General features: G+C 44.4%; 1 protein-coding gene across 1 annotated transcript in view; it reads right to left on the minus strand.

Moving 5' to 3' along the window:
- Nucleotides 1-19,864, minus strand: part of IBSP (integrin binding sialoprotein) — a 75,978-nt gene that overhangs the window by 32,862 nt on the left and 23,252 nt on the right. The window contains exons 2-4 of the mRNA XM_069630456.1: nt 7,916-7,983; nt 2,053-2,103; nt 1,568-1,642 (exon numbers count right to left, since the gene is read on the minus strand). Of these exons, the coding sequence (XP_069486557.1) occupies nt 1,568-1,642; nt 2,053-2,103; nt 7,916-7,969 (180 nt within the window). The 5' untranslated portion in view covers nt 7,970-7,983. The remainder of the gene's footprint in view (nt 1-1,567; nt 1,643-2,052; nt 2,104-7,915; nt 7,984-19,864) is intronic.

Consider the following 19,864-nt stretch of genomic DNA (forward strand, 5'->3'; position numbering starts at 1 on the left):
TTTCACTAGTGCCAGGAACTAAAGGAAATGCATTTATGTTGTATGTTGCTAACGCTGCCCAAAGGGCCATGTGTATTGTCTAATCATTTTGGGAAGCTTTCCCTTCTGTGTGGTCATATTGCTTGCTTATGTGTTGTGTGAGAATGATATTTCAGAGCAGGATGCAGTACACGTATTAAGGTGTGCTATTCAGGAATCAGGTACATGTTAATAGTGCAGGTGATATTTCTGTTCATTCTATGTGAGTTAGAGTAGGGTTTTTTCCTGGTGTTTCCCCAGTCCCATCCACCTTAGGAGTTTCCTTACCTTCTTTCCGGTGTTCCTAATTTCCCCTCCCTATCCACAACCTCTCCCTAACCCCTCTTCCCCCATTGGCTGCCACGTGGCGACCTGTTTCCTAACTCAGGCGCCTGTGCCAACCACGGTGGGAGGGTCGAGTTCATTCGGCTTCCATGGTTCGGGGGAGAGTGTCGATCTCTCTTCCTTCCAGTTAGTGTGATTGTGACACAAAAAGGGCATTGACTCTGCTGGCATGACACCGGCATCAACACAGCCTTTTTTTCAGTGAATGGGATGAACCTCACTAGTCAACAAATCCCAGAGTAGAACTGGGCACATTATTCGGTTCCATGTGTTAATATCACCGCAAAAATATGGTGATACAAAAATATCGCCATATTTTTGTGGCAATATTGACTCATGAAACCTGCGGACACCCCCGCAATTCCCCCATTATTTTTAAATGTGCAGGGGACACCGCCGCAACCCCCGCTCCCACAAATTATACCCCCCCAAAAATATCACCTATGGCATTCCAGATGACCACATATAAGGCAATATTTTTGGTGGGGATAACATGTAGGGATACCCATTATTCCAATCAAGTAAGTCTGTGTTAAGCAATCAAGGAGGCTCAGCAAGTAGATTTTAGGAAACCATCTTTATTTAATGAGATCAGTCACCTGTGACCTCAGTTAGTTGAATCCTTCAGCGACATCAGTGTTTGACAATCTTAATGGCTTCAGAGATGGACCCATAGGAAAACTGGCTACATCCATAAGAAAACCACTGTAGGAAGTGATGTGTGTACCGGTTTTACACTAATAACTTCCAGACTACATCTACCTGCTCCTTGACTGCTTACACGCACCAGAGTGATTTCTCTGACAAATATCGTTGTGGACGGGGGACTGATTTGTCTGCTGGAAGCCGAGTGCCTGGGAGCCGTGAGCAGCAGTGCTTGGTAGTTGCAATATGGTAGCCCAAGTTCAGAGATGTCTGAGAAAGGCCTGCAGCATTGCTCCTAGAAGCCCTGAGAAGTTGCCTTATAGTGATGTGATGAAAACACAGAGGAGGCACCATGTTGGTGTTAACTGTGGAAGCTCTAAAACTACTAAACTCTTGCATGATTAAAAATGATATCTGGAAACCCACCGACTTCCTAAAAACTGACCAGATGTACCTTGCAGGCTCAACCGGAGAATGCACTGGATGAGTCTAGACATTAGCAGAATTGACTGAGATTAACAGGGTTTCCAGAGGCGGAGCTGGAGCTTTCCACACTTACCTTGACTTGCTGCTTCACTGGCCGATACCCATATGCATTCTTGGGAAAGTAGTATTGTTGTCTAGGCCTGTACACCTACACAAAAGCAAAAGAAAACATTGGTTGTGCTTGGTATGCAGTGATTTTATTGAATACACAAAATTTAATGAAAAAATAACGAATGAAAAAACAACTAATACCAAAATAACTAATTTTGAAAAAACTAAAAATGTGTTTGTGAGAAGGAATAGTGGTTTTGGGGGTGGGGGAAAGTATTATTAAAAAAGTGGGGGATTGGCAGGGTTTCGGGGGTACCTCCTTAAAATAACAAAAAAAGAATTTGTTGTTTTGGAATTCGCTATTTTGTATTTGTTATCTTTTCATTAGTTATTATTTCATTAGTTATAATCACATGTAACCAGTGTTTTTATGCATTGGACAAGGTCAAGATAATGGAACTTGCAAGAGCACGTAGAGAATGGAGCCTGGCTTGTGTTGCTACTCACCCTCCTCTCATCGGAGTCCTCTGATTTCCCACCTCTGTTGTAGCGCCTCACCTGTTTGACATAAATTGTGAAAATTGTGGATTGCCGTTTCATGGGAGCGAGAGAAGCACACAGCCCTACTACGCACGTGAGATGCTAACGAACATGGGTGCACTTAGTAATTTGACTCTTATGGTACAAAGTACAATGTGCTCGTTTACTCTGGCTGATGTTCATTAACCGGCACACCTCCCAGACCTCTCCCGGCGAAACGGGGATACCCAAATGATCATCATTCTCACAAACAGATCAAGGGGCCGTGCTGTCAGTCAAAGTGCAGACTCTTTTTGGGACGCAACCTAAATTGGAAGCAATTCATGATTCCCTGGCGCATTGTTGTTTACATATCACATTATCTTGATTGACTCAGGGGAGGAATGGAAACTAAAAGTGGACTGGAAATGTTTTTCAAAATGTCCCAATTGTGCGAGGAAGCTCGACCCCTCTCAGTAGGGTCTAGGGAGTTCCCCCAAAAGAACATCTGGAACAAAATAGTGGATTCTAAAGCACCCTTGCCCACATGTAGTGATTGAAAAGTAGTTAAACATAACAAAAAAACGGTCATATAACATTTCTTAAGAGCGAAGGATGCCAACTGGAATCTTTACAACAAATTCGTTACTTCAAAGGGATGGTAGGTAGGGATGAGGAGAGATGGAAGGGAGAGGGGCAATGAACATCGGAGAGAAGGTAAGAGGAGCTACAAACCAGGGTACCAACACAAGAGAGGCCCACGGTGCAGTGACCAACCAGCAAAGCTTCAGAGGTCCCTGCAGGCCAGTACACCCCGGGTCAGCTTCTTAACTGCCCTTGACCTATGCCCCCATGTCATTCCACCGCTAGGAAGACTAACGGTGGTTTTTACATCTGTGAAAGTCTAACCATTTTCGTTGTTGTGCTTTACTTTTCGAAATGGGGAATCCCTGTATCACCTTTTTTATTTTCATTTTGATATTCACTGTTCCACTTTTTTTTTAAACGATTGATTATTTAAGCATAGTCTAGAAAAAAATAGTTTAAACACGTGACCATTGCACCGATGCAAGAACGTAGCATAAGTCTTGTACCTATGTAATGAGTTGTGACCTCTCTGGGATCCATCTCATTCTATCAGTAGAAAGACTAACTCGACGAATCAGCACTTTTTTAACGGGGTTTTATTTAACTTGATCGTATGTTATATTTTCCAGCTTTCATGGGGTGAAAAGTTGTAAAGAACATCTCTCTAAACTCTGAATCACATCACCAGTAATATGGACCGGTGGACACTTCACATAAGAAAAACACATATAGTAAAACAGACGACTGAGCATTATCTTTATATTGCAAACTCATGGACTGACAGCGGGCCACTTTCATCCTGACCATATTAAAAAATTATCAACCTTGTGCCTGATCACAGAAACCATCTACACGTCACTGGGCACTGATCAGCTGGCAAGCGCCTGCCAGCAAAGGAAACTGAGAGCCCTTGGCTCAAAGCTCTGCTCTGACAGTGTCAAGATCGCCGACGAACTCTCTCACACAGACCTTGTGGAAATCACACCTGTTTAGGCAGTCTGACATATATAGATCTGTTTAACATCGGACAGAAGGGCGACAATGCTGATTAGGAATAACACATGCAAATGAGCGCTCGTTATTCTAACAATATATACATAGTACTTTTTTCTACAAAACGAACACCCCACGCACCACATAGACGGAATCTAAGAAGCCATCCCCTTTTTTACAAGATTAGTAGGATCCAAACCCAGTCCAGAGTGACTGATTCTTAATAGTAAATGCATAGATGAATAATGGACAGGAGTGAAGCTTGTGTGCTGCGCTGCAGGGATAAACCACCTTAGATTCAGAGAAACGAGAGCCGCCGTATTGCCAGGCAGCAAACACCCACAGCTGCAAAGGGTTTGCAGATACATACACATAGGTTGGCATGTTCACTAGGAAGAACGATATGGTTCCCTTGCAAATGAATACCTCTCTTTATTTTTCTGCAAACTACAATTTCTGCAAAAATGTTTAAAAAAATGTTCGCTTCTCAACAAGAGTGTCAGCATGTGGTCTTCTTTAAGGTATTTGCAAAAATAGATTTGCAGAAGAATCCATCGAAATGAATAATTTGTAAGGGCGTGACATGTCTCTTCCCAGGGAATACACCAATCTGAATCCATGTACAAAATGAATCTCAAGTGGGAAAGCATTCCAAGGTATTTGTTGACAAGGTACAGAGCAGAGCCCTCGCCTTTGCTTTCAGATCCACTAACCGCACCTCTAGTCAATAACTACCCGGGGGGGGGGGGGGGGGACCTCTCACTTATATTTTGTGTTAATCTATTTACTGAAGGGCCCATATTCCCCGACCAGTAAAACTTAGATATTGAGGATGCAGTAGTCGGGGGTAGTCGTGCCGCTGTGGCAGAACATCAGGGGGATGCTGTGGAAGAACATGACCAACCAGAGCATTGGCAGACACTTGCATATGGGCCAGGGAAAAGACACTCCACTTTGCAGACAGTCCATAGAGAGAGAAGGGTGGAGTTCCAGGCTAGTCTGCAAAGGGGATAGTGGAGCAAGAGAGGGAAGCAGGATAATACACGTGGTAGTTGAGGAGATCTATACCATTTAAAGGAGGGCACTTGAGGGCAAGATATGAAGTAGTGGATATGGGTAGAGTTTTCCACATGGGAGGTTTGGAAGATCCATTGGTGAGGGCATGGAGGCAAAAGAAGCCGAAGGGAGAAGCTTAGCAGAATGGTCGTGCAACACTGCGATTGGTTAGGGTACTGTATCAAACAAAGGTTGCGCATTAGGTGCAAGCTCAAGTAGTAATTTGTAGACAAGTATTACAAATTTGATTGGGACCCCAATTGCAAGCAGCCATTATAGTGAAGTGGGAGAAGAATGGCAAAGAACGCAGGAGGTGAAGTTAAGAATGTTGTCCAGTGGGCAAAGGATGGAGCATGGATGGCCCAGGAGGACACTGGCACAGTATTGAAGATGCCTCAGGACCAGCATTAGAATAAGGGTTTTGTTGGAGTGGTAGGTGAGGAAAGGGCACATCTTTCTGATGTTGAGGAGGTTGATCCTTGCTGCAGTTGAGGCTGCATTAAGTGATGAAGTGAAGGTGGTTGAGATGGCTGTCCGAGGAGACACCAAGATTGCATCCCTTGGGGAGGGAAAGTGACTATCACGTGGGAATGAGGTGAGAGGAGATTTGAGGAGGCATCTGGTAAGCAAATCATTTTGCTTTTGGAAGAGTTGAGCATCAGGCCATGAAGTGCCATCCAGTGCTGGCAGAGGGTCAAGCAGCAATGAATTGAGACAAGTCAGACATTAGAGTAAGGAACAGGAAGACAACGTGCATGTCATCCGCAAAGACGTGATACGAGAATCCAAAAGATATTCCCAAGAGAGGAGGTGTAGCCAAAGATGGTTCCTTGGGGGACACTGACAGGGAGGGATGTTGGGTCAGTGGTGTCAGGGTTCCAGGAAATTGAGAAGAAATTACTACAAAGTTAGAAAGTAAACCCGCCGAGAGATTTGGAAAAAGAATAGGTGGTTGAACCTGTCAAAGGCCGCCAAGAAATTGAGCAGGACGAGAGAAAAAAGGAGAATTTGCAGTGGTGAGCAGAGTTCGCGAAGTTAGAAAAATTATTGAGGCCAGATTCTGCAAACTGACAGCAAAGGAATGTGGATTGTACAGCATCATGAAGGATGCAAGCAATGAGGTTAGAGGGTATCCTGTGAAAGACAAGTCATTTCTGGATTTGTAGGTGTTAAGGGGGAGTCATACATGGGGGTAGTTGGCCAGGTAGTACGGGATCGACCAAAGGCTTCAGAAGCATAGGTGGTACCTTGGCTACCTTAAAGCATGCAGGGAAGATTGCAGAGGAGTGAGAGGTGGAAGAGGGAGGAACAATAAAAGCAGGTGACGGAAGCTAGACCATTTGATTGCTGATGGACTAACAGTGGCACGGCAGGGGTTAGATGATCGCGGAATAGTAGTCAGTTCAATGGGGTCAAGTTTGGATGAACGAGCAAAGGAGAGAAGTAGCACATATGAGTGCAGGGTGAAGGAATGTGGTGGGAAAGGTCTGAGAGAAAAGGGTGAGGGTGTCCTGGGTCTTCGCAATCTTAGATTGATTAGAAGTATTGTGTGACAGTGTAGCAGAAAGGGAGCAGGAGATGGCACGAGGGCATAGAGGAGCCAACATAGATTGCAGAGGGAAGGATAGTTTATTGGTGTGAAAGCAGAAATAATTAATGAGATTCTTAAAGGAGAAGAATGTTGCATAGTTCAGAGCTCTGATGAGGAAGAGGCGATCCTTGCACGCTAGGTGAAAGGGGGGATTCTTTCGTCCATATGTGGTGGTGGCACTGCATTTCTGTCTTGAGGGGACACATGTATGTTCGCTGCAGGGCTGCGGCAAGGGGTTGAAGGAGTGAAGGTGTGGTTCTCGCAGCGGTGTTAAAATGAGGGCCAAGGTGCCAGGTAAACATTGGAGAAAGCCTGATTGATTGAGGAGGCAAGAACTTGAGCAAGAGAGATGGTGAGATGGTAGAGACCTAACCTCAGCTAGGTAGGGGCAAGCAAGTCTGGTTTAGATTTTGATGTAGAGATGCAGGAGATTGTAAGGCCAGAGAGTGGGGGCAGAAGAGGAATTGAGAAGTGGAGCAGGGGTGGGCAGAGGGGTTTGGATTTGTAGTGAGGTTGGATGAGTGAAATGAGGAGTAGAAGAATCTAAGGTCCACTTAAGAGTGAGTGGGTGATGTAGAAAGGAAGGTAAGGATGTGATTGCAGAGGACGGAGTTGAGTTCCATTTGAAGTGTGCTGGAGATTTGTGGGAGGTTGATATATCCCAAGAGTATGATGGAGGCTTTAGTTGAAAGGGAGTCAGGGCGGAAGTTCAGATCAGAGAAGGAGTTCACAGGGCCTGGGGGCTTGCAGACAAGTAGGCTATTGTGCAGGTGGGTGGGAGGAATTGGAAATCAGTGTATACAAAGGATATGGGTAGAAAGTCAGGGGGAAGGAATGGCAGAAGGATGAGACTTATATTAACAATACTGATTATTTAGTGGCATTGGGGCATTGTATTGAGGTTGATTGTGGAAGAGGCCTTAGGTGTGATGAGAGATGAGGAGAAGGGGCTAAAGTGAACCAGGGAGCTCAGTAGAAAGATTGAGGAGGAGGAGCCACCAGTGCAGCAAAATTCTCTGCTCCCACAAGGATGTTCACAATGCTGTCGGCATTATGACTGCCGGCAGTATGCTGAAGGGCAGAAAACGCAGCGCTACTGTGTCAATGATGGCTCTCGATCACCACTAATATGCCTGGAATCAAAAGCATCCAGGGAAAAAGGACAGTGTAGAAAAGGGAGGTGTGTCACCTCATCATCAAGGTCAGGTCCATTCCCCCCAAAGGAATAATCAAATAAGGTTTGAAGCGCCCCCGTGGCTACAAATAGCAAGAACCACAGACTGAACAGTGGAATCTAGTCAGGATTTCAGAGTGGACCGCAGATCTGCCCATGAATTTCACTGTAATTAGAAGCAATACATTATCATACATATTCATTGTGTATATCATGACACCTTGAATGGATTTTGCCATTAGACAGGATGATATGTCCACGCTACAGTTTAGTCAGGCTCCTGCTGCGCTGCAAATGGAAAGCACCCAATTACGAGCATGTCCAGCTACACCTGCTGCTTTGGCATTGTGACACCCAGGGGAGGCTGGGAATGATTTGTTAAAGTAATGTTCATAGCATCTGCTTAGGAAACAACATACTCTGTATGAATACGACAATGGTGTACTTACTGAGAAAGCACTGACTACCCCGAGGAACAGGACCACAAGGAGGACAGTCTTCATTGTTGAAAGGATTCCTGCAACAAACAAAACAGGAGGGAATAATATCAGGAATGAGTTTTGATAACTGGAATGCCTGCTCTTTGCTTCTAATAAGGTGAATTGAAAAGACACGTGGTGTACAGAAATGGCAGAACACATTTCGCTTCTAAAGTTTCTTCTAAAACATTGATACTTAATGGCTGTTTGGTGTACAGAGTTCATTGGACATATATGAATAGTTGATCAGGCAGATCACACAAGCACTGCATTTTGGGAAGTATGTGCTGCTCAAACATGTTTCAAGATCTTTGAATTCTACTGTCACTATTACAGCGTGTGCACTTAAGAGAAATCCATCTTTCACGCTGAGGGGCACAAGTGGCCAAAGATTTTGATATGCGCTGGGAGCAAGGTCCCAAACAAACCTAGAATGGGGATCGAATGGAGACATACCAGCAAATCTTCAAAGAACTAGTTGATTCACCTTATAGTAGCTGGGGCTCAGCTCAATGCTTACTGCCTCATCACAAGTTTGGCGGAAACCCTTAAATGCAGCGGTAAAGCTATTACCGCTGCATTTAACAGTCTGTCAAATCAAGGGTTTGGCAGGATTTACCCCCAGCTCAGAGCTGGGGGAAAATCTGCCACGAATTTGGCAATTTTTGGTGCTATTAACGAGCGCTAATACCGCTGATGGTAGCACCGCCGAAAATTCCCCATTGGGCCCAATGGGGAATGGGGAATTCCCGAATGGGCCCAATGGGGAATTACCATTCTGCCAAACCATGATCCGGCACTAATAGCACCGGGGGTTGGCCGGTAACGCTAATAGCCCCGGCGGTATCCCGGCAGTTTTACTGCCGGGATACTGCCTGACTCGTGATGAGAGCCTTAATCTGATGGAGATGTTCAGGTGTGCAAAGAAGGTAGAACTGCTAAAAAATATATAATATAGTTAGATCGATAAAGAAATATAAGTAAACCCACATTCACAAAAATACAGAAAAATGCATTAACTGGTTACCACAAAGAATGATGCAAAGTAAATTGAATGGACACTGAAAATATTAGATTTAACAATTTCAATAAATGTCAATGGGGGAGTCAAATATAGTCTATTGAAAAAGTTACTATTTTAGAAATTACAAACTTTCAAACTGGAGATTTCAGAGGGGCACATACCCTAAAATCCCTTACCATTTACTAAGCTGACTAGAGCTGATGGGAGTTGTAACCCAAAACTGGAAGCCACTGACCTCCTTGGTAATGACAAAGTATAATAAATGCAGCCAATATGAGTATGGCATTTGGCCAGCTTAATATTTTATCTTCAAAATAAGTGTTTTCCCTTTGTAGCAAAAATATGTACAGTGGGACGAGAATGAGAGTGAGGTCTAAATGGGGTTTCATGGCTTTAGATACTGTTGTGCAGCACTTACAGTACTGAACATTGTGGATGGCAAAAAGCTTTAGGCAGGTGGATGTCTAGTCTTGCATCCTAAGGCCCCGGCAAGGAAGATGGATGAGGTTGGGCCCTTCTTGTGGTCAGCTCTTCTTCTCTTGATTTTATGGAGCCCGAATGGGGCCGGCTGCTGGTGCAGATGTGGTGAAGGTGAGTGGTGCCACATGCCCGGTCCTCATTTACAGGAGCTCACAATGGACGGGTTTTGTGAAGTGGCATTTTCTCTCAGTGGAACACGGCATTAATGGAGAGGCTAATTCTGTCCCAGTTTTCTGATGGTTCTCTAATTTGGCTATATTTTCCCAGCAGCAATTGTACTGCTGGGCAGTATTTATGTGCCAGTTACAGTGCCCAGATGATTTTTATTTACTTATTTATTAAAAATGTTATAATGCGCCACACGCCCGAAGGCCTCAGGGCGCACAAAAAAAACATACAATAGACGGACAACAAAAAAGAGAAAGGGCGTCAGAAGGTAGTGCAGCAGGAGGGGAAGAATTCTCTTCAGGATGGGGTTATATGACCCAGGCCTAATCAGGGTCATGGCCATCTGCTAGGAAACGAGGAACACATCTCCTGCAAAACCAGACAATAATTAGGGTTAAAAGGCCTATAGATAATGACCTCAAACAGCTAGTGCAAACCTCTGGCCCTTTTTTCATGAAGGACCATGCAGCCACCATAGAGTCACAAAACTTCCACGCTTTTGGGCAATCGATCTTGCAGACAGTCATGACACCAGCGAAGCCCTCAGGCTCCCCTAAATCTTCAGACAGGAAGCTAGCTGGTCCAGGTTTGGTTGTTTAAGGTCCAAGGAAAGACCACATATAACGAAGATCAGGAATGAAGATCAGCTCCTCTAGTCTCCCTATACTATACGAGGTGTCAAGCAACGTGTTCTCAAGGCTTGTAAAAGGTTACGTTTGTCCTGCTATGCACTTGTCAAGCCAAAGGTCACAATTTCTAAGATGAGCTACCTTCATGTAAGCAGAGAGTGATAGCACCAAATTCTGGGAGATTTGGTTTGGGTCAGCGCAAATCACACTATTCTTCCCAGAGGTGGAGCCGGCCAACCTCATAAAGGGGGGCACGGGGGAGTGGAGGGCTCAATTACAGTTTTGAAAGCTGGGAGTGCAGCCATTAACCCATTGCCCTGTTCACCCCCCCCCCTCCTCAGGGATAGGAGGTTGAAGAGCTATTACACCTTCATGTGGCCCATTAGATGCATCTTTCACCCCAATCCAGAGGCTATTCAGTTTCAGAATCATTGGCGGCATGGGCCTTCTAAAAGCTGGGCCTAGCAGTTAAGCCTTTGTTGTCATCATAGAGGCTATGTTGATATCTCCTGGGCAGGTGTGTGTCCTTGGCATCTGAATGTTTGCTGTTGCCACCACGTTAGCTGTTGCCACCACGTTAGCGATTCTTTGAATGTAAATCCACTCTCCCATGTGAAAAGTCCCGCGACGAAAAATCCTGCGGCAAAATAACGTAGGACCGTACCATGGTCCCAACTATTTCTCAATGCTATCTAATTGTAAAATTTGTATTTGTTTTGTATGTATCTGTAACATCTTCTCTCAGTGTCTGTAACAATTTTCCTATGTTTAAGCGCCAAGATACCTCAGGGTTAGGTGTGCTCTACAAATAATAAACTAATCTAAACTATCATACAGAGGGGCAGGGACTGTAGGTGATGGGCACAAACATACCGAGACACTTTACACAGTGCTTGTTTATTAAAAACGATACCCACCACGGGCAGCAGAAAAAGGTCTGCCCACAGCCAGGCCTGAGTCATAACACCCATGGGGATGGAGCGGAGGGTGAAGGCTCTTGTCCATTAAGCAGGAGGCTATGGGACTGATAGAAGCGTACATGATTTGGTCTCCACAAAACCGATCATTGGATTCTTACAGAAGGGATTTACACAGGAAGGATATTTTTGTTTCCTTTGAGAATTGACAAAGAGAAGAGTATTTTTATGCAAATGTCCAAAAACGGTCAGATTCGATTCACAAGAGTTGTAGGCGGAGATTCCTGGAAAATGTGAAAAAATGCAGTTTGGGAATTCAGCCATATAGTTGTCACGATACGGATGTTGTGTGCCAGAAAAATAATAATATGAATAATATGAATAATACCAATAGGCAGATTCCCGTTCCTCCCCCCACTTCTAAGTGCAGTAATAATAGCTGTAAATATTACCAATTTTAATGAGACTCATGTTCTGGACCTCTGCAGGAGGAAAGTCTGAGTCAGTCACCGGGATTGGCATGTGTGAAGGCTGTCAGAGGCAAGCATCTAGCTTGTGAGACCCACCCCCCCACACACCTTTTAGTGCAGAGCATCTGTACTTCAGCAATAGTGAGCAGTCTGAGAGCAAGCCAACATGCTGCTGCTGTCCCATGTCCCAATCCTGGTAGGCTGAAACGTGGGCACGCCTTACTCAGTGACCACTCCTGTCCCTTTCTGCTTGTGCGGCACTGCTCATAACACAGTCCGCCTGCATTGCTTGCTATCCTATGAACAGGGTGGTAAATAAATGTCATCCCTGCAGAGATTATCAGGATAAGGCTATGACTTGCTGCCCTGATGATTGTGCTGTGTTGTGTCCTACCTTCTACAGGACCCTGCCCTTGCTTCAGACAGATCGGAGAAGCCAATAACTAAGCAGGACCAAGGCTCGCGCCCACTTGCTACATAGTCAGTAGGGTGATGGCTGTGCACAAATACACTATCCCGCTCACTATTTGGATTGCACACATTTACTGTGAAGTACATGGACTACTGCTGAACATCAATGGCAATAACATTATAAATAATATAACACGATTCCATTTCGGTGCACACATATGTTTTTTTCTATGAGCTCGGTGAATTAGGCTGCGAGCGCTAATTCTACTGTGTGACATACACGTGCAGTTCATCTTTTAAATAATCACTGCAAGCGTGGTCAGACTGATGCATGAAATTGCTATAGGCACCAATGAAAAAGTTGGGGATGCAATTCGGGCATTGCCCTATTGCCCTATGGGCCATTTCTAGCCTGATTGCGCGTGATTTCACACAGCATATTCAAGATAAATTTAAAGTTAGAACTCAAATATTTAAAACCTTAAAATTCAAATGTAATTGTATGGTTCAATGTGTAGCTCATACTGCATTTGGCTCCACCGGCCTAGGGCGAAAGAGGCAAGGAGGCTAGAAGTCAAGGGTAAAGATGCCTAGAGTGATAGGGGCATAGGTGGAGAGAGGCATAGGGCTAAATGCATAGGATTGGGAGCATACAATGGGCCTAGGGTGAGAGAGGCATGGTGGCTCTATGGCTAGGACAGGGGTCTGCAATATGTGGCCCTCCAGATGTGTTGGACTACAACTCCCATTATCCCTCATCATTGATAATGCTGGCTAGAGTTGATGGGAAAAGTAGTCCAAAACATCTGGAGAACCAAAAGTGGAAACCCCATTGTCTAGGGTAAGAGATGCCCAGAGGGAGAAAGGCATACGTGGAGAGAGTTGGAGGGCTAAAGGCATAGATTAAGGAGCATAAACAGGGCCTAGGGTGAAAGAGGCATGTGCCCTATAGGTCTAGGGATAGAGATGCCAACAGTGAGAGAGGCTTGGCTGGAGAGATGCATAGGGCTAAACAGATAGGATAGGGGCATAGGGCGAGAGAGGCATGGAGGCTAAAGGTCTAGGGAGAGGGATGCCCAGAGCGAGAGAGGCATAGGATAGGGGGCATAGGATGGGCCTAGGGCAAGAGAGGCAAGAAAGCTGTAGGCCTGGGGAGAGAGATGCCTTGAGAGGTAGAGGCATAGGTGGAGTGAGGCATATTGCTAAAGGCATAGGATAGACATCATAGGATGGCCCTAGGGAAAAATAGGCATAGATACTATAGATTTAGGGTACAAGATGCCTAGAGGGAGGGAGGCTTAGGTGCAAAGAGGCATAGGGCTAAAGGCATAGGATGGGTCATATATTGGGCCTAGGGTGAGAGTGTCATGAAGGCTATAGGTCTAGGGTGAGAGATGCACAGAGTGAGAGAGGCATAGGTGAGGAGAGGCATAGGGCTAAATGCATAGGATGGGGCATGGGATGGGGCTAGGGCAAGAGAGTCAAAGAGGCTACTGGTCTTGGATGAGAGAAAGCCTCCTCCTTGCCGACAGGATGGGGTTCCTTGACCCTGTCTGGAACTGGCTCACCTCCTACCTCTCGGGCAGCCACCAGGCTTTCCAGATAAACACAGATACACACAGTGTGTTCTAACCAACTACAGAGTCCCCCAAAGCTCCATCCTCTTACTCATCCTTTTTACCATTTACGTGGGGCTTCTCTGCACACTCCTCAAAGATCCCAATGTAGACATCTAACAATAGTCGGATGATACTCAGTTGTACATGAGAGTAAAATGTCCACAGGACTTCAGTCGTCTCTGTGATTACCCAGTCATCAGACAAAAGTCCCAGATGTTGAATGTCTAACTCAAACTTAACCACTCCAAGACCAAATATGTCTTCATCGGGTCCCCTGTTAAACAACAAATTGTCCAACAGTGGCTCAACGATATGCACCTAAAAGGATCCGAACCAAAACTCTCGGATTCAGCAAAATCCTTAGGCTTCCCCATTGACAGCAGCCTGTCCATTCAGAAATGCATAGCCTAAGAAGGCCCAAATGGCATGGCTCCACTTCTCCACCCTTTGCAAAAGCAAACCCTTCATCCTGCCACAGGACTTCCAGACCGTAATGCAGGCCGTAGTGGTCTCATACACTGATGGGGGAAATATCCTCCTAACACGCTCTCAACCGCTCACTTGGCTCTCTGCTAAAAGCAGTGCACCATTCTGCAGTATTTCCTAACACAGGTGCGAGGCAAATAGCACCTGTAATCTCGCACAGCAAATCGATCAACCGGTTCGAATCACAACTCTCCCACAAAGAGAGGATCTGAAAACAATCCTTCTCTTGTCACTCACCCACTTTTTGGAACTCGATCCCGGTGTCGGCTAGAAATGCCCCTACTATCATCCAATTTTGCAAATCTCTCAAAACGATGGCTTTTTCAATTACACCTGACCAAGGACTAATCCCAAAGGATGTGCAGACCGAAGCACAGACTGAAACTTACAGTACTGTGCTATTGTTAAAAGATTAAGAAAAATAAATCCAGACCATACCAAGTGCTGAGGTTCTCAAAAAACTATTTTTATAATCCTTAAAGATGGATGTTTCCTAACATCATATAGTTTCCATCAAAATAATTTTAAATAGCTAGTAACATAAAAAAAACATATTATCTGAGAAAATCTGAAAAAAATAACTTTATCAAAGGAGTGTACGTCAAAAGACCTCTCACACATGCACCCAGTTATAAAAGCCTTAAAAAAACAAACATTAACTGCTTAGCGAGCACGTGCTAATGTTTCACCCATTTTTTGGGACTTTGTCTAGACTGCGTTCTTTAACAGTAATTGTTAGACATTAGTTCATATTTAGTTCCAATACCGTCCTCCAGACTATTATTTGTACATCCTAATCATACATCTCTCAATTGTCTATCCTATTAATTCACAAATTTTCAAAATATATTCTGTAAAAGAAAAAGGAAAGTTAGAGACATGTCAGAGAGTGGTTACCAGAGATGACTATCAACATATTTAAATCTGTTTCAACACACATTGTCTCATTGCATTTATCCATAACCTGTTACATTGATGTGGAAACATTCATTTAGCCCTGTGACCCTGTTATTATCTTGTAGTTCCGGATCCACATCACTGGTGCCCACCTCAACCGGACATTCTCAAAGGATATATGATTTTAAAATCAAGGCAAACCTTGACACTTATATCTTTGATATGTTTCCTAGACTTATGAGTCAAATTAAGGGTTAATGTTGGGGCCTCTTCTTACCTCACTACTTGCACTTGTTAACAATATGTTGAATGGTAAATCCACTGAGATCCAGACAATTATTTTAAGTCCTATGGCCTATAATATAACAAAAGTGTCATTGTCCATGGGAATACATAATGTCTATTCAATTAGAATACTTTTCATTTGTATAGAACTTTGTACCTGTTTAGTTTAATTTATTTTATTCGTAGGCAACCTTACAGCTGTACATGGGATATGCAGTCTTTCCAAAAATGTCTATCTTCGAATTTGCATGTTAATCTGCGAAAATATATAGGAGGCGTGAGCTAAAAATTGGGCTAGGTCAGTAGCACCATTCGTAAGGAATCTTTTCACTAAAAATCACATTCACTCTATTGCGTGTGCCTTCAATTGATTAGCCAATTTCTGTATTACCACTAGGAATCAGTTCACCACATCATTATATGTGCCATTAGAAAATTGTCCATAATCAGTATCTATTTCAGAAATAAGTAAAAGCTGTGTTCAGATAAATGGTAATATCCACCAACACAGCATTCAATGGAAATCCTGTCCTTACTTCCAATCTCACCTATGATTGTGTACATTATTTTAGCTGGGTCTGCGGCATCGTCCTGCATTCAGGAATGCCTCCGCCATCTTGTTTCCCCTTTTTTGTAATGTCACGCTCGTGACGTCCCTGACGCGGTGACCTCACAGGTATCAAGATGTTCTCACGTCCTCACGTCATTGCGCCATTACTAATGGCCCGAATTAGTATGCGGTTTGGTCTGCCCACAACTCCGAGCAATTCATGCTCTATTGTATTCACTTACCATAATTCACAAAAGCCATTTATTTTATTTTATCTTCACTAAGACCTCATGTTAAATTGAGGGTGTAATATGACATTACTTATGAAGCTTTCCCTTGCTCAAATTGTTATATGATGTCACGAGATTGTCACACTCTGTTGTTATGCGGACATGTATATAATTGTGAGCATTAATAAGCTCCTTTATATTTACATCTGCTAGATCCCGGTTGCCGTTAATGTTGAATGTATCCTGCCATACTTCACACAGTCCAACTGTGTATGCTTCTGTTGACCAATACACATTGGGTTGAATACACCTTCGCTTAACTAGAGCCCAATGCATTTGTAGATTCTTTGCATAAGCTATCACTTACGTTACTTCAAAGTTGTTGTAACTCTGATTGGTTAATATCGTCAGAAACGTGAAGTACTGCGGTGTGCCACCGTCAAACATCTAGTGACGGTCTAATACTGGTGTCTAGTTGGAGGTGTTGATCAACAGCGGTGGAAACGGTCTCACAAGACATAATACACAGTATCTATACCTCATGAATCTGTCAAATTGTTGTAATGCAAGTACACACAGTGTAATATGGGAAGGTATGGAGGATGGGCTTAAAGCATTCAACCAATACTTGAACAATGATAATTTTGGTTAGCAATTGACCTTGGAATCAAGTACAATCAGAATACATTTATTTGATTTGCTGATCAATGTGAAAAATAGTGAATTATGTACACAAACCTATAGGAAAGAAACGGAGGTGAATTCTATTTTACACTCAAGTTGTCATAAGAAGAGCGTAATTGACAATATACCAACAATTTACCACTGACAGCTAGCGCAAGATACTATGTAAAATGGGGCTAAAATGGTTTGATTCTTTTCATTTCTATGGGTCGTTTGTGCAGCACAGATCATGGGCAAGGGTTCCACTGTTTAGCAGCCATACTGACCCGGAACTACCTGCCGCTCTGGAAAGGTGAAAGCGTACTCTTATGATGAGTTAATGTTGTCTTGACCTGTAGCTCCCAGCTGCTCCCTTCATGGCCTGTGTCTGCTCAACTGCAGCGCTGTTTTGTCTTCTCTCGTCGCCGCGCTGGCTTGGCTGCCACCCCTGCCACCTATGCAAGATGGCGCCATTGGCCTCTCTACATGCCGGTGCACCCCAGACATCCAGAACAACACACAAGCACGCAGGATAGCACAACATGGTAGGTCCTTCTGTGGTCACTCCCATCGACACTTGGGCATCTCCTCATCTCCCTGTAGCCCACTTACAATGGCAGAGCCGTCACTGGAGTGGTACTACCGGCTCCATATTTCTAGCCCCCCCGCCTTTGAATGCAGTTTCCCACGAAAAAATGAAAGCTTGGCGGTCATTACTGCACCGTGATGTCCATATTGTCCCCCCTTGGGAAAATCACAGTCACGTAAACGGAAAGGCTGTTCAATTTGCAAATGACTTCCTACTGCCAAATGCCCGGCCTGGCCAGCTTCCTTTTTCCTCAGGACTTGGCAATTGGACTCTTGCAGTCCCCCTTCTGCCACACGCCTGGTCTAGCCTTCTGTCCCTTTGGTGTGTGCTCATGGATTGTTAGTTTGTTGGATGTGGGTGGTCTGGTTGGTTCCCCGGGCTCTGCATCCATGAAAGGTGGTTCATCCTAGTCCTGCTGTTGTTTAAACCTGTGGTTTCCTTTCATTTGCCATGCTGGTACCGTTTTGGTGTGTGCTGTTTTATTTCCTGGTGGTTTCCCTCTAGTGGGATGTTTGTGCCAGGGTGTGGCTGGCGTTGGATCCGACAGTGGCAGTCTTGGATGGGAGGTGTTTTCCTTTGGCACGATTAGTGAGTGTGTAGTGACGTGCCTTGATACTGGGGTGTGACAGGTGTGTGTGTGTTGCTTCATGTGTGAGTCTGTTTAAGAAGGGTGATGTTACAATGAGTTAACGTCGTCTTGTCGTGTCCTGCTGTCTTTGTATGCTGTAGAACATTGGTGCCTGAAGTGATTGGCAGCTCAGGAGAATGTTGGTGAGTGTTTGCTGGTGAGTGTTCTGAGAGTGTCAGTTGGGGCTTGAGCTGGGGTGTGTGAGTATGGCTCCCTGTGAACGGATCTAGCCCCTGTCCATGTAAATACTATTGCAAGTAACTTGAACCCAACCATGTACATATGTATAATAAAGATTACCTGGTGTAGAGGAAGCGCCAAAAACCCCTACCAAAAGCTCCACCCCCATGTTGCCTATATGTTGGGAACCAGAAATTGAGACACGTGCAGTACTAGTAAGGATGCCTGTACCGCAAAGAATTCTTGAAACAAAGTGTACACTGAGAAAACCCTATATGCATTCACGAAGATATGATGGACTTTTGGATAAAGTCCCAGAAGAAGTGTGAAAATGAGTGAGAAAGAAGACTGGTGGCGTTATGCGGAGCAGAACTGATGCGCCCTGAAAAGATATGAAAGACAAAAGAACATAGACATTTTTTAGGATCTGAACGGGAGGTGTTGAAAATGAGCAACATTTCAGGCTCAAAATGAAGATGCGCATGCAAAGAAACGCTGAAGAAAATGCAAAGTCGTTTTACAATTGTACAGACACAGTAGCGCAAGTAGACAAAGTGATCTTGAGGCTGGCTACATAGTGAATAGATTGCGGCGATGCGCCAATATATATACATAGAAATGTATAGAACCTGGATGTTCCACAATGCACTTTACCAAGGCTTGAACCCCGTGATTGGAAAGGGTTTTTAGTGTGGCTCAGTTGGAAAACAGCTAAGGGTGTAGGAGAAATTCAAGAAAGACTTGGCTGGCCCAGCACCAAGAGTAGAGGCCACTGTGAGCCTGGTTGTGCATCCAGTAGTTACATGAACGTGAGAAAGAAACAAACTTCTGTTTGAAGCGGAATGAAAAAACACTGAAGGCGTCAAGAGTTCAACATTTAATAATATTAAATACAGCAAAGAGCTCGAAAACGTGGTCTCCAGTCACATGGTTAGATTGAAATAGACTTTGGGTTGAGCTACACCAAAACCAGAAGATAAACCAAGCCACAATCCCTTTTATTCTCGGGCACAGAGAGCTTCTGCAAGGCCAAGTTCAAAGCCTTAATTGAATGGCCGACCGCAAGAGTGAGGATGAATGTCAGACTAATTGGGTGGGAAGCTATGGTCATGACCAGCCCACAGGCACTTGGGGTACCAGCCTGCGTTCTGCTGGCCTGTGGAATATTCCAGAAGGGTACAATACCCATACAAGGTCCTATGGCCCAAGTTGAGAAGTGTGAAAGCTAAGCTGCACTAAGAGCCCCCTCCTCCTGACCACGTTCTACAGAAGCCCAGTTACTCACCAATGCAACCTCTTCTGTGTCCCGTTACCCCACACTGTAGGTTAATGGTACCAACTCTTATATCTGGTAATTGCCTGCTTCTTCATTTCTCTTTCCCTTTTTGTGCTCAGATATCCCTCCCATTGAGTCGGGAGGCAAGCACACCGTGCCAAATGAAACATAAAACAGGGTCAGTCTGTTGGTGGAAAGCTTGCAGAGAAAAGAGATCCATGCACCTGTATTAGAATATTAGGTGTGTGCTGCATGCTCTCGCCACTGACAAAAACCCTGCTCTCCTGAGGTGTGAGAAGGGTATAGAGAGATTGAGGGGTGCGCACAAAATCAGTTGGTTGTGAAAAAGAAGTTTGCCAAGGGGGGGTTGTATGATGCACCACTCATCCAAATAATTTATAATGATCAAAATAATAC

The sequence above is a fragment of the Ambystoma mexicanum genome, chromosome 6q (assembly GCF_040938575.1).
Source record: "Ambystoma mexicanum isolate Mex_15411 chromosome 6q, UKY_AmexF1_1, whole genome shotgun sequence".
Classification (NCBI taxonomy): Eukaryota; Metazoa; Chordata; class Amphibia; order Caudata; family Ambystomatidae; genus Ambystoma; species Ambystoma mexicanum.